The 24902-nt window shown below is 37.6% G+C and overlaps 2 protein-coding genes across 12 annotated transcripts in view; one reads left to right on the forward strand and one right to left on the reverse strand.

Moving 5' to 3' along the window:
* The window catches only part of USP37 (ubiquitin specific peptidase 37), an 85936-nt gene extending 61698 nt beyond the window's left edge, over positions 1-24238 (reverse strand). For 2 of the 10 annotated variants that reach the window (XM_055573458.1, XM_055573450.1), the window contains exons 1-7: positions 23655-23927; positions 18360-18500; positions 13965-14188; positions 10409-10580; positions 6760-6860; positions 4025-4203; positions 3627-3704 (exon numbers count right to left, since the gene is read on the reverse strand). In XM_055573458.1, the coding sequence (XP_055429433.1) occupies positions 3627-3704; positions 4025-4203; positions 6760-6860; positions 10409-10580; positions 13965-14120 (686 nt within the window). In that variant the 5' untranslated portion in view covers positions 14121-14188; positions 18360-18500; positions 23655-23927. Of the gene's footprint in view, positions 1-3626; positions 3705-4024; positions 4204-6759; positions 6861-10408; positions 10581-13964; positions 14189-14404; positions 14586-16213; positions 18306-18359; positions 18501-23654; positions 23929-24135 lie in introns of those variants that run through there. The other 8 variants (XM_055573451.1, XM_055573454.1, XM_055573453.1 and 5 more) reach the window with 8 other exon arrangements.
* A 40-nt stretch (positions 24239-24278) lies between these two features.
* CNOT9 (CCR4-NOT transcription complex subunit 9) overlaps positions 24279-24902 on the forward strand; it is a 32452-nt gene continuing 31828 nt past the window's right edge. For both annotated transcript variants that reach the window (XM_055573461.1, XM_055573462.1), the window contains exon 1: positions 24279-24458. In XM_055573461.1, the coding sequence (XP_055429436.1) occupies positions 24435-24458 (24 nt within the window). In that variant the 5' untranslated portion in view covers positions 24279-24434. The remainder of the gene's footprint in view (positions 24459-24902) is intronic.

Here is a 24902-nt window from a genome sequence, read left to right on the forward strand (position 1 = left end):
GCCATTACATTTATAGAGAATACATGGGTCTGGAAACCAAGAAGTAGGAATGCCTCCACTATCAGTCTTAACAACACACTTGGAGAATTTGTGCTTCTTGTTCCTTCAATTTAGATTTTGTGGATCTAGTGGTTCTGGTTTCCAGAGGAGGAAATTTTTCACAAGAGAGGACAAGAAGAATCCCATTTAATCTAAAGCGATGGCTGCTACTCATTTTGGGCTTCTCATGCTGGCAGAGCAACAGCCAAGGAAAGGAGTTACCAAACTGTAACTGACTTAAATTATTATAAAACAGCAGGGTAGCTGCTACATGATAAGGGCAAGAAGAATATGTCTGGTATAAAGGAGATTCACCAGGGAATCTCTTGGTGCTTTCAAGCTCAGTTTTAACTCTGAATGGGTAATTGCAGCAACCACAGCCTGACAAGTGCACAGTGACCATGGGCTCAGATCCCTCAGGGAAGAAGATATCAGTCATACCACCAGGAAAGTCATCAACACCATTAGAAGTGTTAATGAAAAAAGCAGCAAATCCAGAATGGATCCTAGAAGTAGATAATCTAAGTTATAGCCTCAAGGCTATTTGTAGCAGTAAGGACAAAAAGAGCTACAGCTCATCCCACTAATCCTCCTTTTTAAATATTCTCACCCAGAAATTGAAAAGCATCAATGTGAAGAACCTATAATAAGATGGTGGGGCTTTCCTGGTGGTCGTGTAAAGAATCAGCCTGCCAATGCAGGTAACATGGGTTCGATCCCTGTTCTGGGAAGAACTAGCTCAGTAGTAAGACAGAGGGTAAAAACACAGATATTACTGACTGGAAAGCTGGTGAGCACTGTTATATCTCAGCAAAATAGTCATAGAACTGTTACCTGTAATGTCTTAGGAGGCAGAACTCAAAGGAAAAGACTGAGACAATTAAGAACACTGGTCTGTGTTAGTGCTTTTTACTGCTCTCAGCAAGTTCTATCCAAGACAGATAAATCTGGGTTAGAACTAGCAGGTTTGCAATCAAGGTTGAAAATGAATACATCTCTCTGTGCCAATGTCCTAGAATTAAAATTGTGTGGTAAGTGGAGGTCATATGGGACTAAAAAAATCCAATTGCTTCTGATTCTCAAACTAAGGCAATGCTAAGAGGTAACTAGAGAAGTAGTTTGTGAAAAACTGATGTTAATATTAGGGAAAACTGGATGAGGGGTATATAGGCACATCTCAATATTATCTTTGCAACTTTTCTGTAAATCTAAAATTATTCCAAAATTTAAAAGAATCAAAATAATAATTAATTAAAAGAATCAAAATAATAACAAAAATACTGGCCCTAATTATTTCTCAAGCCTATAAAACCCTGCATGTTCTACCTTTAAAAAAACTTCTAAAACTTTTACATTTCTAGACTTTTCTAAACTTCCAGGACTACATCGGCATCAACTAGGCTACAAAGCTGCATGGCTCCAAAGAACAGAGTCTTCAAAACCCCCTTCAGCTATGGCCTTGAAAGATAACAGACAAAGGGAATCTGTTAAAGGGCAAAGCCACGAGTCATATGAAGTACAATGAGCAAGGGTTCCTCCCAGAGGATCGGACAGACTGTTACAGGGGTTAATTAAGAACTTATTCCACTGCTTTCACTGTCTTCACAATTTCTGCCTAACAAGATTTTATCTCTACTATAGACCAGTGACTCCTCAGTTCCCAATCCTTGTCTTTTCTAAATGGAAATTTTTGCTGTGGTTATCCTTTGCTTACTCCAGCAATGTATAATAAATGCTATGTGTGTGGAGACAGGAGTGAGGAATGCAGATTAACTTGCTTTTTAGTTTTTTGGTACAACACCACTTTGCCAACAAAGGTTCCTATAGTCAAAGCTATGGTTTTTCCAGTAGTCATGTATGGATGTGAGGGTTGGACCATAAAGAAAGCTGAGCACAGAGGAATTAATGCTTTTGAACTGTGGTGCTGGAGAAGACTCTTGAGAGACCCTTGGATGGCAAGAAGATCAAACCAGTCAATCCTAAAAGAAATCAACCCTGAATATTCATTGGAAGGACTAATGCTGAACCTGAAGTTCCAATACTTTGGCCACCTGATATGAAAGAACTGACTCATTGGAAAAGACCCTGATGATGGAAAAGATTGAAGGCAGGAGAAAGAGACGAGAGGATGACATGGTTGGATGGCATCATCAACTTGATGGACATGAGTTTGAGCAAGCTCCAGGAGTTGGTGATGGACAGGCAAGCCTGGTGTGCTGCAGGCAAGGGGGTTGCAAGGAGTCAGACACAAATGAGCAACTGAACTAAAGTGAACAAGACCATGAGGTGTATAATCCAAGGCACAGCTGGACCTTATGGAGAGAACTGCACATAACCCAGAGATCCTGGACTCTGAGCTGGATATAATGACTAAATGAGATTTAAAGGCTGTCTCCATCAGGGTGAAGGTAGGGGTACTCTGCATATGGGAAGAATGATTAACAAAGGTAAATCTTTAGCTAGAAGGGTAAACTATGGCAGACTGTTGTCCCCAAATAACCACTGTACTCCTTTGTCATAACAGTAGAATTTGGGCGAGGCATACTTCCCAGATCTCCTCGTAACTTGATATAACCACATGACCAAGTTTTGGCCAATGTAATATGCATAAAAGTTATGTATACAAATTTTCAGCCTACACAAAAGCTGTATGCCCTCCCTTTGCTCCTTTCCTCCTTCCCAGTAGGAATATAGATATGAGAGTGGAGGCTGAAGCTAACTTGGTTCATCAAAGGGAATATACTTATTAAGAATGGCAGATAGAAGACAAAGGAACCTGAGACTATGGTGATTGTAGTTTAAGAGAACACACCAGTCTTATCAGCTACCTAGATTTTTGTATCTGTTACAGCAATAGAATCAAGAACTCAAACTATAAAACGTTTCTTTAGCTTTTTTCCCAACTTCTTTCTGGTGACCCTTTGGCCTTCAACACCAGTTAACTGACTACCAACCGACTTCTGTTTAGGTATTAACTGGCAACTGTGTAATAAGTTTTCTCTCTCAGAAGACAGAGACAAAAAAACAAAATCCACAAGTCTCCCATTATGAGGAAGAGGATTGTGAGCTAGTGACTGTCCTACTGCAGGCATGCTCTTTGTCCTACTGCAGGTGTGCTCTTTTGTTCAACCCCAAAAGTAGCTCTAAAAAGACTGATGCTCCTTGCCTAGAACCTATGCTGGTTTTAATACCCTTTTACCCCTAAGTTAACTTTTCACACAAATAAGGTAAAAATTGTACTTTTTTTTTTTTTTTACAGGTAAAGGGAAGAAGGAAGGAAGGGGGTTCATATTAAAAGAGCAGCAAACAAAAAAACACTTACATAGAGTTCTTCAGCTCTATCCTTATTATAAGTGTTGCAAACAAATAAAGCTAAGATGGGAGAAGTGCACCAAAATGACCAAAGCAATACTAATGGCCAAATCCTCTCTCTATTGAGCCTACAGTGTACTGTTACCAAAATACTCTAAATCCTGTTCTGTCTTTGCGATTCCCATAAACTGAAGACCATCCCAATTTTCTCTAGTGGTTGTAATTATTAATGGAAGAAATACCGATCAAATGTTATATAAGTTCTTAAAACTTACGATGATGAATCATTTTCCTTAGGGTAATCTTCATTCAACTCTGAGCCAGATGACAGCATTCTTTTTCTCTTTTCAGTCCTACAGAGAATAGAGAAAAACGGTTATTTCACATTATTAAAAAAGTATAAACCAACATACTCAAGAACAAGAACTGTGACTACTGCTATCTAACTCTATACACCACATTTAAATATACTGTGTGTCTGCAAGCTCTATACATGTCACTAACATAAATCACAAAAGACAAATATTATCTCCAAAAAATGCGCTTTACAAGTTGTTTTTTAACTAGAAGTCTCCTTCTTTTCCCCAAGTTATTGGACTTTCTAAAAGGCCTAAAAGACATTTCTAAATAGGCAGAGTTAATGACTAAGAAAGAAAAAAAAAATCTTTCATACCTATTTTCTAATAACCCTGATCTAAGAGGTGTGGATGTAGATGTCAAAGAGGGAATTGTCCGGGCAGGAGTTACTCCATTTCCTGCTGCAGCCTTAATCGATCCTCTACTTGGATTACCAAGAACTTTTCGAAATGGAGTATCATCTTTAGTTTCCAAACTTCCTCTTTTTGAAGAGACCTATAAGAATAAAGTTTAACATAGCTAATTTTTCACATTAATTGGCATATGTTTAGACCAGTGATCCTCATATATGGAATTTTAAAAAAAATATCCACAACTGGAGACCCATCTCCAGAGATTCTAGCCTATCTGGTCTGGGGGTAAGCTCCATTCATCAGTACTTCTTTTTTTAAAGAACATTAGGTGATTCTAATCAGTGTCAGATATTGAGCTTGACATGTATTTTCCTATAGTACTCTTGTAAGCTTAGAAATTCCACAGCATACCTAGAAGCAGAAAAGAATTTGCTCTGAATTACTGATTAAAAAAACAAAGAAAATAACTTCACAGACATAAGAGCCACATGAAAGTAGATCTGTAAGAAAGAAAATCCAATTATGAGTAATTTAAAGTGAGCTTCTCTGGTGGCTCAGCTGTTAAAGAATCTGCCTGCAATATGTGAGACCTGGGTTCAATCCCTGGGTTAGGAAGATCCCTTGCAGAAGTACATGGCAACCCACTTCAGTATTCTTGCCTGGAGAATCCCCATATACAGAGGAGCCTGGAGGGCTACAGTCCATGGGGTCACAAAGAGCTGGACACGATTGAGCGACTAAGCACAGCACATTACATCAAAGTGACATAAATGTGAGAAAAAGGAGCAACAATGACATTTGGTTGCCACAATTTAAAAGCCAAGTCACATGTACAGCATATGATTTTTGAGGGGGTTCTAGTATGGAGAAATGAAACAAATACATATAATGATGGGGAGATTGAAGGTGAGACAGAACCTACTGGCAGAAGATGAATCAAAAAGTCTACCCCAAAACACAGCAAAAATATTCAGAGAGAATACACACTTTAACTCTATGGAAAATTTCTAATTACTTTCCACAGAATTACAATCTTAGAATAAAAAAAAAGAATCTGAGGTCATCTGGATGAATGATTTAAAAAGCTGATTTTCAAATGAATAATTGATTCTCAAGATTAAAAAAAAAAAAACACTATTTTAAAAGCCATATACTGAGAAGTCTCTTTTATCACCCCAATGTCATTCACTCAGTTCTTCTACTTCCCATCCTCCTACACCTTGTAAGTATTCTACATTTTTAAGGAAATGAAAATCAGTATTTTATTTTTCTAGTTACACAAATGGTAGCATGCTATATGCATACTGTTTTGCATATTTTTCAACCTTTTTTGACCATGACCCCACAGTAAGAAATATTCTACAACGCAATCCATTATACATACATACAAATAAAACAGAAAATTTCAAAAATCAGTACTTATCCTTACTGTGTAGAATATGTTCTCTATTATTTTCTATTCTATTTTATTTAATGGTAGTCACAACCCACAAAATTGATTTTATAATCCCACTATTAATAGAAATCATTATTTGTGAAAGTATAAATATTTGCTTCTGCTAGATACATTAACACTTACAATTTAAATATTCTAACACTTAAAATTTCTACCTGTAAGTGGATGAACCTCAAAGTAATTATGAGTGAAAAACCCAAACAAAAAATTATACACTGATTCCACTTATATAAAACTCTAGAAAATGCAAAGTAATCTAGAGTGACAGAGAGCAATTCAGTAATGGCTTAGGGATGGGGCCAGACAGGGAGCTGGAGAGAAGGATTACAAAGGGGGGTGAAGAAGCTTTCAAGGGCTATGGCTATGTTCACTAGGTTGATTATGGTGATGATTTTGCAGGTACGTACATAAATCAAAACATATCAAACCGCACACTTTAAATATGTGCAATTTACTGGATATCAATCATACCTCAATTAAAATGTTAAAAAAACAAAAACAAAAAACACTCAACTTGTAAAAAGAAGCTAACAAAAAGAAATCTTATTCACTGATTGCTTAGTCCAGGAAATGGTTTAAGTAATCAACCCATCTCTACACAGTCAAACAGAATTCATTACTTACAGGAGAGTTTCAAAGTTTCTCTATACACCTGGTTTACCTTTGTAAGACAAATTAAGAGAGACATAGGACTGCTAAGGTGCAATAATGCAACGTAAGTCTCAGGACTGGCTGAATATTTATGAAAGAAAAACTATTAAAAAGCAAATAGAAGACCCAACAAATCAGTCTAATATCATATAGTATAGGTAAAGTTCATAATGTAGAACAGACTCAAAAAAGCATCAAAGAAATAGCAACAGCAAATATTTACAGGCTTGTTAGTGGTATTGGGGGCTAAGCATTTTTATAATACACATTATTTCACAGCAATGCTTAAAGTATTTTTGCTGTCTCAATTTTACAGATGGGTACTAAGGCTTGAGATACTTAAGAAGGAGCTTCTCCAATGGCCTATAACTAGTAAGAGGCAGCACCGAATCTCAAACCCACATCTAACTTCAAAGCTATGTTTTCAAAAACTACACTGTGATAAATTTCAGGTATGTGGAAAGTATCCTTGTGATAATGCCAGAATTATTAGACATTACAATCTAAATTCTACTTCCTGCAACTACCTTATACAATGTCTAAAATTATCATCTTTAAAAAAAAAACCTAGAAAGATTCAAATGAACATACCTGATTGTCTGAATAAGAAAGCTGCCTGTTGGTTTCCTTCTGTGAGGTCCTGCTGCCCAGAATAGCTCCAAAACTACCAGAACCCTGAGAAGGTTTCATGGCTGGTAGGGGGGAAAAAAAATCCAATCAATTACTTTACTAAGAGATTTGTCATTATTATTATTTAATACTAAGGAAACAGAAACAGGAAAAATAAAACAAATCTAAGTGCTTATCTAGCAGAAAATAATTCTGACATGTACAGTGACAATTTAGAGCTAGGATCAAGCAAAAAATTAAGTAACAATGCAAAAACTTGGAAGTATGTAATGGAAGGATAAATTTTTGAATGCCAAAGATTCTCCTGTATAAACATTTGCTAATTAACACTACAGCAAAGTCAGTCAGTGAACTAACTTTGGACACTGGATGCTAAGCACATGTCAGAACCAGTGACCGACATACTTTTAATAATGCATACCCCAAAACTTTCAAAGTTCAGCAAAGAGAGTAAGTGGCTTTTTTTCTAAAGAAATCAATGCTAGTTTAAAGGACATGCAAGGTAATGTATAAATATGGATTTTTATATACTTTAGAAAGTATTTCAAGGAAATTTCCTGGCAATTCAGTGGTTAGGACTCCGTGCTTCCATTGCCAGTGGCCCTGGCTGGGGAACTCAAGATCTCATAAGCTGCAGGTGGCCAAAAAAAACTCCCAGTAGTCTATATTTTAATTTTGTTAATTTCCCACTGAAGATCATTTAGAATGTTTTAATTTAGAAACATTGCAAATAATGCCAAACATCTTTTTACATATCTTCTTGCACTACTGCAACAATTTTCATAGGATAAAATTCCTTAGAATAAGAATTGTTGGAAAAAAAAAAAAAAAAGAATAGTTGGGGTAAAGGATGTACAATTTTAAACTAAATTGATACTACCACTATTCCTCAAAAAAAAAAAAATCTCCAAGCTCCTACCAAGTATATTAGAATATCTTGCCTCCCCTCACACTACTGCCAAGGTGATAAGAATTTGATTTGTTTAATTATTGGTGAAGCTGAGAATTTTTTCACATTTATGAGACACTTGTTTTTCTTCCTGAGTTTTCCTATATGTCTATTTCTCTACTGAACTGTCTTTTTCTTACTGATTTCGAAAGTCAGTATTTAGCAATATTAGAGTTCATTAATGTAAGTCACAACCGGTATTTGATAGGTACACAGTAAAATTTAGCAATATTAACTCTATCACTGTGACTAATACTTTCATCTTTTCTTCTTTCCTTGTCACAGAGATCATTTAAATTTTTTACACAGTCCAAGTTATTAATCTTTTCCTTTATTGATTCTGGTTTTATGTCTTACTCAGAAAGGTCATTCCCATTCACATAATATGTTAAAATCCATTCTACTCTTCTAATAATACTTTTATCACTTTTTTTTAACACTGAAATCTTTGATCAGTGTAAAATCTATTTAGATGAAGGAGTAAGATAAGGACTCAGTTTTACTATCTTCTTAAACGTTAGCTAGTTGTCCTATTTATAGACAACACTGTTCATCAACCATTAGTCTTTTTCCCATTGATTTCAAACACCACACATTATACTTTAAATGTTTCAAAGTGTTCTTATATTCATTAACTTACACTTTGGGGCAGTTACGGCAACTTAAACCTAAAAGATTAAAACAACTTGCCTAAGGGTACAGAATAAGTTAAGTCCACAGCTAGTCACTCTAAAAGCCACAATGACTTACTGTGTACCTATCAAATATCGGTTGTGACTTACATTAATGAACTCTAATTTTTTATTAAGCACTGAAATTAAGGTAAGAAAACATTCATTTTAGAGATGAGGAAACTGAAACTCATTTATTAAAGGAACTGCCCAAAATTGCACAGGATATAATGAGCAGGGCTAGGATTCAAACCCAAATCTGTTTAGGTCTAAAGTGTTTTTCCATTACACCATGTTGTTCAGACTCAAATCTGGGCCCCAGTCTGCTGTGCTTTCCACTCTAATACATTCAGAGACATACTTTCTTACATATGTCAATTTTTAAAACAGTGGTTCAATTAATATGATGGAATAAAACAAAAATGTAAACAGAAAATAAAACAGAAAATAAAATAATAAAATAAAAAGAAAAGAAAAATAAAACAGAAATGTAGACATAATCCCTAACATATTCTAAAGCTTTTAAATGGCACTCAACTCAATTCTAAAATTCAGTATTTAGAAAACTGACATGGTTCATTCAGATTTGGTAACATGAACACATGATGAATATGAACCAAATGGCAAACAACCATAAAAAAATTTTTTTAAACAATAGTTTATCAAATAGTGATTAAATTCAAGCAAAGAGGCACTGCTACATCTTTATTTTCTAAATGTTTTTAATGTGTTATATTTGTTAAAAAAAAACTCAGCAGTTTTTTAACTATAAAATACCAGTAATAACAAAGTTACTGATGATGACAGAGCTGGAGAGTAATAAAAATAAGAGTGAAAAACTCATTTTGAGCAACAGATTACTCCTAAAATGATGCTTATAAATATGTGTTCTTTAAAATCAAAACATTTTACATGAAAGGGGTTGGAGGAAGTAGGGGAATCTGATCACACTACTTGAATTTCTATGGTACCTTCTGTTTTTATAGAAAAATAAAACCTCAGAAAAAGTTTCATATAAAAAAGCAACTATATAACATTTATGTAACAAGTTAAGTTTTCCCAAATGTAATTTAAATCCTACTCCTTCCTTAGACACACACTCTTTTGTGGAATCCTTAGGGTGTTCTACATAAACAATCATATCATCTGACAACAAAGACAAATTTACTTCTTCCTTTTCAATTTGGATTCTTTTCATTTCTTTTTCTTGCTTAAGTGCTCTGCCTAGGACTTCCGGAATTATGTTGAATAGAAGGGGTAAAAGAGGTCATCCTTGCCTTGATTCTGATTTTGGAAAACCTTTCAGTTTTCTATCACTGAGCTACTGGCTTTTCATATAAGGCACTTATATGTTGAGGTAAGATAGATTCCTTAAATTCCAACTTTGTTGAGTGTTTCCATCATGAAACAAAGTTAAATTTTATCAAATGCTTTTAATGCATCAAGATGATCATGTGGTTTTTGTCCATCATTCTGTTAAATTTGATGTATCACACTGCCAGATTTTTCCCATATCTTAAACTATTCTTGCATTCCAGAAATAAATCCCACTTGGTCATGGTGTATACTCCCTTCAGTGTGATGTTGAATTAGGTCTCCTAGTATTGTGTTGTTGGGAGAAGGCAATGGCACCCCACTCCAGTACTCTTGCCTGGAAAATCCCATGGACGGAGGAGCCTGGTAGGCTGCAGTCCATGGGGTCGCTGAGGGTTGGACACGACTGAGCGACTTCACTTTCACTTTTCACTTTCATGCATTGGAGAAGGAAATGGCAACCCACTCCAGTGTTCTTGCCTGGAGAGTCCCAGGGACGCGGGAGCCTGGTGGGCTGCCGACTATGGGGTCACACAGAGTCGGACACGACTGAAGTGACTTAGCAGCAGTATTGTGTTGAAATTTTTGCATCAATATTCAAGAGGGATACTGGCCTACAATCTAGTAATATTTTTTATAACTGCTAATGTTAGACCCTCGGATGATTAGTGCTTACCTGCATTAAGCCTGTTTTGATGGACTGCATCTAGAAACAACCTCATTTCCTCTGCATCCTTACTTGGTACTTTATCAATAGACAAGAAGCTGTTATCTTGTAGAGTTAACATTAAGCGGCTTTGCTTTGCTCCACTGGGTCGAAGCACCACATTTTTAATGTTATGACTTAGCTGATCAACACAAAAGAAGAGTACCATTAAAAATGAATTATAATGAAGCATAATAAGTTGTATAATGAATACTAAAGTTTATACGTTCTAAGATACATTTCTTACTCTTTCCCATATTAATTTAGTTTTTTTTTCTTTATCCAATCAAAAAGAGTTTCCATTTCTTGATACATTTAAATCAAAGATTTCATTTCTAGGAGAGGCAAACACTATTAAAATTTTACAGAGTAATCCTAACACTCTTGACTTTTTTGGTAGAAACTGCATATTTTCAGGTATAGTTACAAAAACAAAGAAGTTAATTTTCTAAGCCTTGATGGTTATACCATCACCAGTTTAGAAAGTCATATTGGATTAGAGGTTTTTTTTCTTTTTAAACAAAAGCTTATAAAATATCTAGGAAGTGGTTTATGTAGTTGCAATGAAAAAGGATATTCTGATCCAAACTATAATCCTGAAAAGAATTCTATTTCTCAAAAACACATCAACATAAACCTTTACCTACATTAGAACATCTTTTTTTTTTTTTTAAACTATCTAAGCAGGCTCACTTAACTTTCAATCACAAAGCTCATAAGTTCTCTGGAACTCTCTTAGCTTGCTTCTCCCACTCCCCAGAACTGGTTCAGTACTTCTCTTATACTCTTCCAGACTCTGGATATATGCTATTAAGTGATAACTTTTATTTTTTCTTGAATGAAATTTTTCCAAGACTAAATCAATAAATCTTGAACTTTATCTTAATAATTCTCACAACCAGTCATCCTTATTTTCTAACATTCTCCCTCAGCAGGCATATACAGAGGTTTCTAAAGTTGCCTTTTGCTGAAGACATACCCTCTGAACAGCATAAAGAAAGAAGTAAAAGCATCTCACAATTTTTAAAATTAGGGATAAGTGACCTTGTGACATTACTTTGTCAACAAAGGTCCGTCTAGTCAAGGCTATAGTTTTTCTAGTGGTCATATATGGATGTGAGAGTTGGACTATAAAGAAAGCTGAGGGCAGAAGAATTGATGATGCTTCTGAACTGTGGTGTCGGAGAAGACTCCTGAGAGTCCCTTGGACTCCAAGGAGATCCAACCAGTCCATCCTAAAGGAGATCAGTACTGGGTGTTCACTGGAAGGACTGATGTTGAAGCTGAAACTCCAATACTTTGGCCACCTGATGCGAAGAACTGACTCATTTAAAAAGACCCTGATGCTGGGAAAGACTGAAGGCAGGAGGAGAAGGGGACCACAGAGGATGAGATGGCTGGATGGCATCACCAATACAATGGACATGAATCTGGGTAAACTCCAGGAGTTGGTGATTGACAGGGAGGCCTGGCGTGCTGCGGTTCATGGGGTCGCAAAGAATCGGACACAACTGAGCGACTGAACTAAACTGAACCGACCTTACGACAATTTTTAGATAAAGATGAAAAAACAATTTACCAGACTTAATTTATATTTCAAATTTAAACAGGTTTTAGACTCAAGCAGGTCTTTCCCTCACCTCCCAAATCTAATATTAGAGTTAAATCTTGAAATCTCTTGAAATCTGTAGTTTCTTCCTTTTGCTTCTTTCACTGTCTTATCCTTTGCTCAAGATTTTCATTTCTCATCTAACTCCCACAATAACCTCTTACATGTCCTTATTCTCCCACTACCTCTTGAAAGTCATCTGCCTAGCTGCCAAAGGAATTTAAACTTAAGATTCTTGGCTCCCTAGTAACTGAGTTCCCTTTAGTATGACAAAGAAGATCTGGATATTTCAAGATCTGGTTTCTATGTAGCTCTTAGCCTCTACTACTGCCATTCACTCTCCACTGTGCATTTACTTTAAAATAATTTTCTGGTTTCCTGAATGTTGATTCACACTAGCATGTGTCTGTACATTATAGAAATCATCTTCACCTTAACTTCACTGTGTCTAGCAAATTCTTACCTATCCTTTAAATCCTCAGAGCACAAAACACTTCCTTCTTTATGTTACATCAGTATCTCTGAGGTATCTTTACAGATGAGAATGCATTTGGTTACTCTTAAGTTTGAGAGGAAAAGTGCCTCACTCAGCTCTGTATTCTTAGCCCAGTACCCATCACAGTAATCTACAGGTGGTTAACAAATGAATGCTGAATGCAAAACTGATCTAGAACCAAGATGAAAAGTTTAATCACAGGTAGACTCATCATGCTTCTAAAGATCTATGTTTGCTTAAGTATTTAAATATTTACTGAATGCTAATTTGAGTTGAGGACTGAAAGACTGAATCTCTGTTTTAAAAAAATCTTTCATTGAGATGGTCATATGTATATGAATGTGGTAGAAACTATTGTTTCTATTACCCATGTCACCACCTACAATCTATTTAAGAATACTTTTGATACATAAAATCATAACCAATTTATTTTCAATAGTTTAAAAGCAAAAATTAATAGAAACTTTACTTCAGCTCAAGTTCTCAAGCATAAAGTTTTATAAATTAATCTTCAAAAGAGTACTTTAGAATATTACACTTTTATATAATCTAATTAACAAACATAGCATTTTTAAGTGTAGAAAATGTAAGGCATTAAATTCAACTCATATCAACAGAAGTAATTCTTGGCTGTACAAGATAAAATTGAAAACAAAATTATTTTTTACAGTGATAAAATAACGAGGTCCTTCAAAAGTTAACAGAAGAGGGACTTCCCTGGTAGTCCAAAGGTTAAGAATCTGCCTTATAATGCAGGGGACTCGGGTTTGATCCCTGGTCAGGGAACTATGATCCCACATGCCGCAAAGCAAACTAAGTCTGCACACCAAAACCAAAGAATCTCTGCACTGCAACAAAAGACCCTGCATGATGCAAAGAAGATCTTGTGCTGCAATTAAGACCCAATGCTGCCAAATAAACAAATAATTTTTTAAAAAAAGTTAACAGAAGAAAACGGCTGTAAGGATGACCCTGAATATCATCCCTGAATGGTCCATACCACAACCTTTGGCAGGATTAATTAGGAAGACGAAATTAAAAAGACACTAATGAATCCTATTAAAAGCTAATACTAAATAGTGATGAATTTATCACATATGTTGGTTGCCGGGGGGTGGGGACATAACTACATAACTGAAGTTATCCTAATGTGGTTTTAAAAATAGCTTAGACAGTATCCAGACTCAGTTTCTCCCAGCTTCCTGTTCCCACCAGTTTCTTTTCAACAATGGTGACTACTTCCTACTCTTTATTATACACCATCAACAATTCTGCTGAATAATTTTTAACAGTATTAGTGACCTGAAAATTAAACAAATAGTAATCTAGTAGGGGTACTATGATACTTAGTGTGGCAGAGAATAGCTGTTCACTAAAGGATGTGATTTGAAGGTCTATTCCAAATCAAAATTTGGTAATACCTGAAATATCCTTGGAATCCCTCCAGTATTGTAGTGAACTACTAGGCTGACTTTATTCTCTTTTTCCACAACTTCAAAGGATCCTTCTTTCCATTTTGTAATCCCAGTCTGCATACTTCGAATTCTGATAGGGCCATGTATCTTCAGAGGAGACATATTTTCTTTAAAAATAAATTGCTTCTAGCCAAATTAAAAAGAAAAAATACACCTTCACCTGACAGAGTCTAAGGAAGAAAAATAAAATAAAATAATAAGTTACAACTTACTAGTGATTAAAACAAGAGTTTGAAAGAGAAGATTTAATGAACCATCATACGTCTTTTTCTCCATTTTCAATAAACTACCTTTTATTAACCCTTAAAGGCTCTGATTAGCTGGATAGCACTGGTAAGAAGAACAAATGAAGGAGTCACTGATGTTCAGTGACTGAATTTACCCACCTTTTATTTTTTCTGTACATGCTCTCTCCTTAGCCATGTACCTGAGTCCATTTAGTGTCTAAATTTTGCATTTTGCAGCATTACCAACCATGACAATCAGGAATACTAAAGGTTCCATTCTCAATGTGAGTGCCCATGGCAATATGGCCAACTTTTACCTTCCTTCATGATTCTAAAGGATCTTGAATTTCAAATATAAGTAAAAAAAATAATTCAGTCAGCTGATTCCATTCTTTAGAATTGAGTTCCTATTGAAACATCAAATCATATCACCTAAGCATATCCACATGTATAAAACATATTATATGAATAAATAATTGTGAGAATAATCAAATTAATTTAACCTCAACAACTACATTGAGAAAATCATTTATTCTCTAGGGAAAACTAACCAAAAAACCCCTCTCCCTAAGATCCACCTACCATTTATGTTTAACTCTACCATTCTTGGAAAGAATTTTTACCAATTTTATCTTTCACAAATATTCAAATTTCCCAAGTGAACTTCTGATACTTATAGATATGACATAATGTCTATGACTCTTAAAACTAGCTTAACAGATGTCAGCAAGTAAATACAATTAAACAGCAGAAAATGATTATCAAATAGTGTGTGATACACATATACGCAATCAAATAAAATTAAAACAAAATTTACACTACAGCCTTCAAATCTCTAGAAACATGGCCTCTAATACAGATTCTTGTTTATAATTTAATAAGTTAAAAACCATTAAACTTTGCCTCTGCCTGAACAACTCAACTAGAAAAGATAAAAACAGTAATATATGTACAAAGGAAAAACATACTAGATCTAGGTATCAGGAGCCAGCTCCGTCACTTACTAACTTTTAACTTACCTTTCCTCACCACTAGTTTTCTCAGTTGTAAAACAGCAATGCTACAGTGTTGCAGAATTAAATGAAATATTGCTAAAACTCATTAGGCACTCAATAGACAGCAGCTTCAATATGAATGAAATTAGTGTCCACTTTCTGAATTTATTCCTTGTTTGCAACACATCTTTCTCCAAAGATCGCAGACAAATAACAACGGTCACCAACTCACTGTCTATAGAGGCTAAACAGGTGACACAAATGATTTCGACAGGCAAAATATGAACACTTCTATTCAAAGCTAGCCAGCTTTGCCATGAACCCAGCATTACCAGATCATCTAATTCTTCAAGAAAATGCAATCAAATTTTTATGTCAAACTGCCCATTTTAAATTCTGGACAATGAATTCAAAATTTCAAATCAAACAAAACCCACCTAGAGGTAAGATATAGACTGGAGAACCCTAGTTCAAGGCCCCTAGGTGCTATATATCAAACAACTAGGAATAAATTTAAAGAGAGATAATGAAAACACTTTGAATTGTTTAAGGTGTTTTACATCGAAAGTCCTCTAGTATTATTCAGTGATTGAACTTTTTGAGTGCCTAACTGTGGCCAGATTTATATACTCTAATTAGCTGGGTGTATGAATCCATCAAAGTAATAGAGGCCACTATTGTTCACAGACCTGTTTGTTAATGTGACATTTTGTTCCAACTAGTAACTACAAAATCAGCAATGTGTTTGTAATGCCTTTTTTTTTTTTACAATTAATAATTTAATGCTTTACTGCTTGGATATAACCTTGAGATTTTTTCCACTCTGTCTCATAGCACTGCCAAGAATATGTGATCCCTCTCCTACTCCAGTTGTCCATGCCAGAAACATGAGTTATCTTTAACACCTCTCTTTATGATTATTAGTACTGGACTGGAAATGCAAGGTAAAGTTGTCAATTTAACCTCTATATACCTTCCAGACATCTTCATAATGAACTTCAGATCAACTCACATCACTATCCACAAAATCATTCAACAGCTCCCCATGCGGGCTGCAGTCCATCGGGTCACAAAGAGTTGGACATGACTGAGCAACTGAGCACAACACAGCACATGCCTTCACAATAAAGTCTACTCATTCACATGACATAAACACCCTTCATGATTCAAGCCCTGCTTACCTCTCTAACCCCAATAAACTCCAAATTCAGCCATCTAAACTATTTACAATTTTCCTTAAAAAGGCATATATTCTCATGCCACTATACCTTTGCACACACTGTGGTCTACATCTGGAGGATTTTTTACCTACTCTCCCCATCCTCCCCTTTTAAATTCTCCTGGCTATAAAATCAAAACTCAATTTAGATACTATCTTCTCTAAGAAGCCCTTTCTAGCTATCTTTCAATTATTCTCTCATCCCATATACACACGGAGAGCATTTAATGCTTTGCTCTTCTGCTGTACCCTGCACTTACCTCTAGTAGAGCGTTCATCACATTGTATTATAAACTATCTATTTACCTCTTTGTCTCTCTCTTCTATGTGGGATAGAAGACAGGCCCAACTGTCCTAGACTTATCAGTTGGGGTATGATGGATGTTGAGAAGCTCACCCCAGTGCTCCCTACAGAGAGCCGCCAAATGAAAATGGAAAACTCTGTTATTTGAAGACAGGGAATATGTTCTTTATCTTTGCATCCCCACTAGGACAGTGTCTGGCACATAAGAAACCACGTCATTATTCAAGAATAATAAATCGGCACAATCAATTTTATCATTTTCCAGTTAAAATATACAGCAGCAGATACTAGAACCATAAATCCCTTTTATATGGCCAGTATAGGATTAAATTTATTAAGCTCTTTATGGGAGCATCATTCTGTACGGTATATCTCATTCTTTGAAAACTACTTCCAGGCTTTTTCTATGTGCATCTGAATTTCTCCTAAATGCAAAGCTGTCCACATATCAATGAGAAAAACAAGAATATGCAGTTACAGAATGCATTATTAAAACAAAAAACATTAGCAAACTTGTCTAAACTGGGATTCACATAATCTACTGCTCAATGAAGAAACTATACTTTAAGAGACTTATCAAATTATCTCATCTTTTCTTATACATTTAGGATGCCAAATTATAAGGGAATAGTTAAAACCCCATTGTCTCAGTGTTTTCCTTACAGACCAAAAAGTAAATAAAGGACATTGACCTTGAATTCCTCCAACAAAAACATATTTTTAAAAATTAGATTATTTAACAAGATTTGGAGATAAAGATTTCAAAGTTCAATAAAGTATGTAAGAAAAAACTTTATTGGTTACTTCTGTTTCCCTCTATAATTCTCTCTACATGTAATACATGATTTCTCTAGATATAATTCTCAAATATTCTGATGATGAGTTTTGGTTAAGTGCATAAAATTTTACTTCAGATATTGAACATTTTCTTAACCATTTCTACTAGTAATCTCTTTCTTCTAAGAGAAAAACCTAAAAGGTACAAGACATAAAATTGGCAGAATCAATACAATTTTTTCTTAATGTCTCTCTCAATCCAGTCCATTGTCTGCTCTTGCACTAAATGAGTTAACTGCATTTACTTTTGTACACTGATCATATTATCAGTTTGCCCTATTTGGTTAAGAGAAAAAAACACTAAGTTTCCCATCAAGTATCTAGCATGATCCAGTAACAGTTCAACTTTCTATGAACCTAACAAAGACAAGGTTTCATTAAACTCTGTAATGCTAATTCACTGTCAAAGTGATATTAGGAAGACAAAGTACAAGAAAAACCAAGTATTCTTTAGGTATATCCAAAGAGATTTGCTTTTCCCTAAATTTCTTCATCATTTTTGAAATCACTCTTCAATTCTGAGCCATCTGTGAAAGCTCAATAACATTGGCAAAAATGTTTTTATACCCTTTACAGTTATTTAAATGCTCTTATTTCAGGTACTGCTTTGAAAATATTCTTATGCAGAGGGTATTCTGTGGTTTAAGAAAGCATGCGAAAACACAAAAAATACTGCTACAAAATAGAAGAAAATGGTCAGTTCTTGCTAGTTAGCATACTCTTGGAAACATATATATCCAAAATAAAAACATTACTTACTTTTCAGAGACTTTTACTGAAAAACCCTATGTAATAACAGTTCACCTTTATTCTGATCCTTGTGCCAAAGGCAATGCACTCTTCTTGGGGAACTACTCATATTCTGCAGCTATGCCAGTTCTCCAGGTGCCATCAACTCAGCTAAAGGAAATATAAGTGTGCCTTTTTAAAAAAAAATCTCATTTACAAAATTACAATTTTCAAAAAGTGCTCATTTACACAACGAGGATTAACCTTCTATTTAAAACTCACAAACTACTAAAAACATTTAAAGTATAATGCTCAAGATACACTTGTACACATACCACACACACACACACACACACACACACACACAGACACAAACTCAACAACTTTAGGAATATATCTGCTGTGCAAAATAAGGGACTCCCAGAGCCTGCACCTATTTGGTTTATTTATTCCTGTTACATTTTGAAACTAAAAAGGCAGTATTCCTTTTATTAACTTTACAAACATTGTTACATATCATGGTTTTAAATCTTAAAACACCACTTCCAAAAGATGTTGATACAAATTTCAAAAGGTGGGTAAACTTGGTTTTTACTTTTCTTTTAAAACTAAATTCATGGGCTTGTTTCTCAAATTTAGGCCTCTTAAAAGCCTCAACTTTCCCTGAAGTTCTTTTACCCAAACTTTTCTCACTATCTTATTAACTGTTACAACATCAACTCTAAACTCCTTTGTTCACTTGGTAAAAAATCATTTATTGAGTTACTCCAATTTGATGGCACTATGGTAGGGACACAAATGTGAACATGACACAGTCCAAGTCCTCTTAAGAGATTCCCCAGACTTTCCTGCATTTGTCTTTCCACTGTCATTTAGGCAAAAAAAAAAAAATCTCTGCATCAGATTTAGCCTTGTTCTTATTTATTTCAAACAGTCATTCATCACTACCACCCTAATTCAGAAACACATCACTTTGCTAATCCTTCCCACCTATTATTTATTATGCAACGTTTACTAAGCACAGTATGAAGCACCACACATGCAATATTTCATAATCCTTACAATAATCCCGAAGAACAGGGATTATTAATATCACTAATTTACAAATGAGGAAACTGAGGCTTAGATTACGTAATTTATCCATGGTTACTTAAGAGTCAGTAAGAGACATACCAGATCTCCTGTTTTTAACTGCTACCATACTACATCCTCAAAGGTTTGTAACAACCACTTTCCAGTCTTCATTCTCTCAAGATTTTTCTATCCAACAAATCCTTTATTCTATAATAACCTTTTCTAAGGACTTTTGAAAAATCTCTTACCAACTCAGGTGGTGCTAGTGGTAAAAAACCCACCTGCCAATGCAGGGGACATAAGAGACGTGGGTTTGATCCCTGTGTTGGGAAGATCCCCTGGAGGAGGAAATGGCAACCCACTCTGGCATCTTTGCCTGGAAAATCCTATGGACAGAGGAGCCTGGCAGGCTACAGTCCATGGGGTGGCAAAGAGTCAGACAAGACTGAATTGACTTAGCACACAAACTAAAGCGTGCGCAAGTTCTCTCAACTTTCTCTCTCAAGGGGAAGGGGGAGATGGAGGGGACCTGTCTTATTTTCTTTTTAACTCCAACAAAACAATGGGTACTTAGTAAATCCTAAAATACTTGCTACTGAGGCTAATTCCCCTCCCAAACATTAAAAAATTTTTTTAATCTTATTGTGGTAAGAATATTTAACATGAGATCTACCCTCTTAACATTTAAGCGTACAATACAGTATTGTTAACTATAGGTACAATGTTGTACAGCTTATCTTTAGAACTTATTCGTCTTGCTAATTGAAACTTTCTCTCAAACATTTTAACAGCTCATCACTACCTATCAAATCCAAATGCTTCTGTGTTTGGCACTCCTTTTTTTAATTTTCTATTTCTCTACACAAATTTTGTTCTACACACTGCTGCTGCTGCTAAGTCGCTTCAGTCGTGTCCAACTCTGTGCGACCCCATAGACGGCAGCCCACCAGGCTCCCCCGTCCCTGGGATTCTCCAGGCAAGAATACTGGAGTGGGTTGCCATTTCCTTCTCCAATGCATGAAAGTGAAAACTGAAAGCGAAGTTGCTCAGTCGTGTCCGACTCTTAGCGACCCCATGGACTGCAGCCCACCAGGCTCCTCCATCCATGGGATTTTCCAGGCAAGAGTACTGGAGTGGGGTGCCATTGCCTTCTCCGATTCTACACACACAACTTATTAAATTTTGGTATTCTCTTCCATAGCCACCACCAGCCACTTACTTAAACATGAAATTTTCCTTTATGTATTTTTGGAAACTTCTTTACTGGTCTCGCAGTTTAACCTGTTGTTAAAATATGCAAATCACTGCTTTGATTTTTAAGGGCTTTCTTTCCTAAAATGAGCCATAAAACTAATGCACAAAGAGATAAAATTGTGTGGTGGCTGAAAATAAAAAGAGAAGCTGACCTTAATGAAATTTTTCTTCAATTCAAAGAATCTAAAACCTGAATGATTCTATGATCTAGGAACAGGTAATATTGCCCAAAGAGGTAAACTTTGTCTTTTTGCATCTTTTGTCTGTGGAGTGAAAAAAGGTGCTTGTCATCAGATGACAAAAATATCAGTAAGCTGGTGTTTCCTAAAGACATGATGGTTCTTCTAGCAAGCTCCAATTTATTTATTCATTTCAACAAATTCTTGAGAAATAGAAATGAAATAATTTCTAACCCATATTCTAGAAGATAGACTTTAAATAATCACACAAGTAAATATATAATTAAAAGTACTGAATATGGTATAAAGTTCAGGGCATCGTGAGAAATTATCACAGGGTACCTAATTTAGGATTGGGTAGGGGGATACACGGAGAATGCAATGGCACCCCACTCCAATACTCTTGCCTGGAAAATCCCATGGATGGAGGACCTGGTGGGCTGCAGTCCATGGGGTTTCGAAGAGTCTGACACGACTGAGCGACTTCACTTTCACTTTTCACTTTCATGCACTGGAGAAGGAAATGGCAACCCACTCCAGTGTTCTTGCCTGGAGAATCCCAGGGACGGGGGAGCCTGGTGGGCTGCCATCTATGGGGTCCCACAGAGTTGGACACGACTGAAGCAACTTAGCAGCAGCAGGGGGATACAGGTTAAAGAGTATCAAGAGTAGGCTTCTCTAAGGAAGTACCACTTCAGATGAAAATTGAAAAATGAGTTAATTGAGAGATAGTCATTCTGGAACAGTCCATAACCAACATGCAAAGGTTCTGTAGTGGGAAATAACTTTGTGTAACTAAGCAAATGAAAAACATTGTGGCTGGAGTTTAGTGAGGGAAAAGAGAATGGTGCAAGATGAAGTGGGAAAGAATCAGGTTATGCAGAATCTTACACACTGTAGTAAACATTTTGAATTTTACCCTAATGTAATAAATATTTAGTCATGGGAAATCCACTGAAGGTTTTTAAGCAGACAAATTACATGTTACTGCTAAATGGAAAAGTGATGTGTTTTGCTTGGGTTTGGGAAGGAGAGTGACAGAAGCAAGAATGAAAGAAATTAGAACCAGACAGGACAGTATTGAAGTGATTCCGCTTATAACAACAATTACAATAATAGTTAATACTCACTGGCTATTTACTTTATGTAATGTGCTTACCATGGTTATTTCATTTAATCCTTATAGCAGTCCAACAAGGTGATCATTCCCATTTTACAAATGAGAATATAAGGAACATTAAGTCCAGGTGAAAAAGTGTTGTGGCTTGAATTACAAAAGTGATAATGAAAATGTACAGAAATAGATCCAAGACACATAATGGAAATACAATAAAGGGAACCTGAAGAGGGTATAGATACATGGGATGACGAGAAGTCAAGAATGGTTTTCAAGGTTCTAGACTACGTAAATGGAAATACCACTTAATAAAATGGGATACTGGAAGATAACACATTTAGGTATGGAGAGGAGACTGGTTTCAGGTTTGTTCTTCTGAAACTCCTAAGGAAAAAAAAATCAAATTAAGATGTCCAGCAGACAGTTAGCTATTTAGACTTTGAGCTGAAAACAGAGGAAACACACTGGAAATAAAACTTCTCAAGTCATCTATTATTGTTAAGTCACTAAGTCTGTGTCCAACTCTTTGCGATTCCATGGACTGCAGCACACTGGGCTTCCCTGTCCTTCACCATCAACATACAGGTAGAATCTAAAGCTTAGGGTGGAAGGGAACAGTAAAAGGAGAACAAGACTGCACCCAGATATCCATTTTATTCCATCAAACATCTCTCACTATCATCATCGATTACTTTGATGTCAACAGGCTTTTCAGTCCTCATTTATCTTTCAACAGAATTCAACATTATTGACAACTTCTTTCACCTTTTCTGCAAAACTTGTACTCCTCTATCAGGTACTAAACACCAAGAATCTCTCAGCGCTCCATCCTAGGTCCCTTTCCTTTTTAGCAATGCACTCTCCTCAGGCAATTTCATCCACATCCATGGCTTCAATTACTATCAACATGGCAGATGATGTCTATATATATACACACACACACACACACACACATATTTATCTATGCATCCAGCTTACAACTAAGCTCCAACCCCAGTATAATCCAATTGCCTACTTGACATCCTCTGTTCAGACAGCTCTTCCAGTTAGAGTCATGTCAGACACTGCCACCCCCAAGAGGCATTTACACAGAGCCTAAATTTTGAAAGGATTACAAAACCACCCACAGACCAACTTTCTAGACAGAGGATTTTGTCATCAATTATTATTTCCTTTCACAGATCATGACCTAAAATAGGTAAACGTGACAACCTGATTTGATGGCTAGAGATGGGGAACAACCAAAGGCACGAAAAAACTATATAATCCATGCCTTAGAGTGAAAGATGACTAGGATAGAGGTGAAGAAGAGCCAAGAAAGTGAAACAGTATCATATCCCAAGGCCCGATGGACATGCGGCAACGGAAGTCACCTGAAGAGATAGCAGGCCTCGCTAAGGTGCGAGTGACGGACAACGACAACCCCCAGCAAAGAGGGGCCAGGTTCGGGTCACGGGGGGAGCGAGTGACAGTAAAGACCCGGTCAAAGAAGAGGAAAAGCCTGGGGGAACACCCAAGTGGAGTACCTGTGCGGCGACAGACGGCGTCGCGGGAATGGGGGCGGGCTGAACCGCAGCCGGTGAACTCCAGAAGAGTGAACGCCGAGTGGGCGGACCGCACGGGGCGAGAAGTGAGGGGCGGGGGGGGGGGGGGGGGCAGGGTAAAACGGCTCCGTTGAGACGCTCGCCGGGCCCGCCTTACCTGTACCTGCGAGTCGGAGCTTTGGACAGGCCTGCCGGAAGCACGGAGTCCGCGTGGAGGGGGAGGAGCTGGGGGTCACGAAGGAAGGGATACCGGGTACGGAGAGGGGCCGCTCACTCCCCCAGTTAGGGAGAGCGGCTGATGGCGGGAACTGTGACCACACGCAAACACGCACGCACGCACGCACACCCGACGCGACCAGGAGAAGCGCGTGCGCGCAATCCTGGAAACTCCGCCCCCTCTACGCCCTCTCCCCGCCCCAGTACCGGGCGAAATCACGCCGAGGTAGCCCCGCCCCTGCCCTGACCGTAGTACGCACGCGCACTTTCTACTTCACGCCCTTTTTCGCTTTCCTACCATTTCCCTCCTACAGAGTCCAGTTGGGCATGCGCACTAGTTGTCCTCCCGGACTGCCTGGTTTTTCCCGCCCTTCACTGGCCTCCGGAGGAAGGTCAGAGTTCACGCCCCTCTCTGGAGATACCTGCTCCAAGCCGGGGATGGGGAAGACTAGCAGGAGGCGGGTGTCCTTCCGGTCCTGAAACTTATGGGACAAAACAGACTCGAGGATTAACTCCAGAAGCTGTGGGGGGGGGGCGGGGGCGGGAAGAGGTTGTGTGGGCGGTGTCAGAGGTGAAAGGTCAGAGGGCTGCGGAGGGGGCGGAGCGAGCCGGAGGCGGATGGCGGCTGCGGCGTGTCATCATCTTCGGCAGCTGAGGTGCTGAAGCTGGGACGCGGCTTGGTGCGTCCGGCAGTGGGAGGAGAGCGGCGTCCGCTCCCAACATGCACAGTCTGGCGACGGCTGCGGTAAGTGACTGGGCCCCCGGCTTGGGCCCCAAACCTCTTCTCAGCCCCGCGTTTCGGCCTTCTCTCCTAGCTCCCTGTGGCAGGCTGAGAGTCCTCCAGCCCTCAACCTGCGAGCACCCGGCCCCGCTCCTCGCTGAGCTTGGCTGTGACAGAGCCGGCCCCCACTCTCCCCGCCGGCCGGCTCTCGCGGCCTCTGGCTCCGTGTAGCGCGTACTTTTCCGGCCCCGGGGCCTGGTCGCGCGGCTGGACCGCCTCCCTTGCGGCCCAGAGGGTCCATTCATTGATTCATTGCTCTACCAACAGTTTTAGGCCGCCGTTTGCGTGCTTGGCGTTGGCGGGGGCGAGGGGACTTCCGAGGTGCATCTGACCCTCCCTGCCTAGCCACATCGCGGCGGGGAGGAAATGGCTTCTAGCTCAAACCACTTGCTTTACAAAGATACAAAA

Source organism: Bubalus kerabau, chromosome 3 (assembly GCF_029407905.1).
Source record: "Bubalus kerabau isolate K-KA32 ecotype Philippines breed swamp buffalo chromosome 3, PCC_UOA_SB_1v2, whole genome shotgun sequence".
NCBI classification, from domain to species: Eukaryota; Metazoa; Chordata; class Mammalia; order Artiodactyla; family Bovidae; genus Bubalus; species Bubalus kerabau.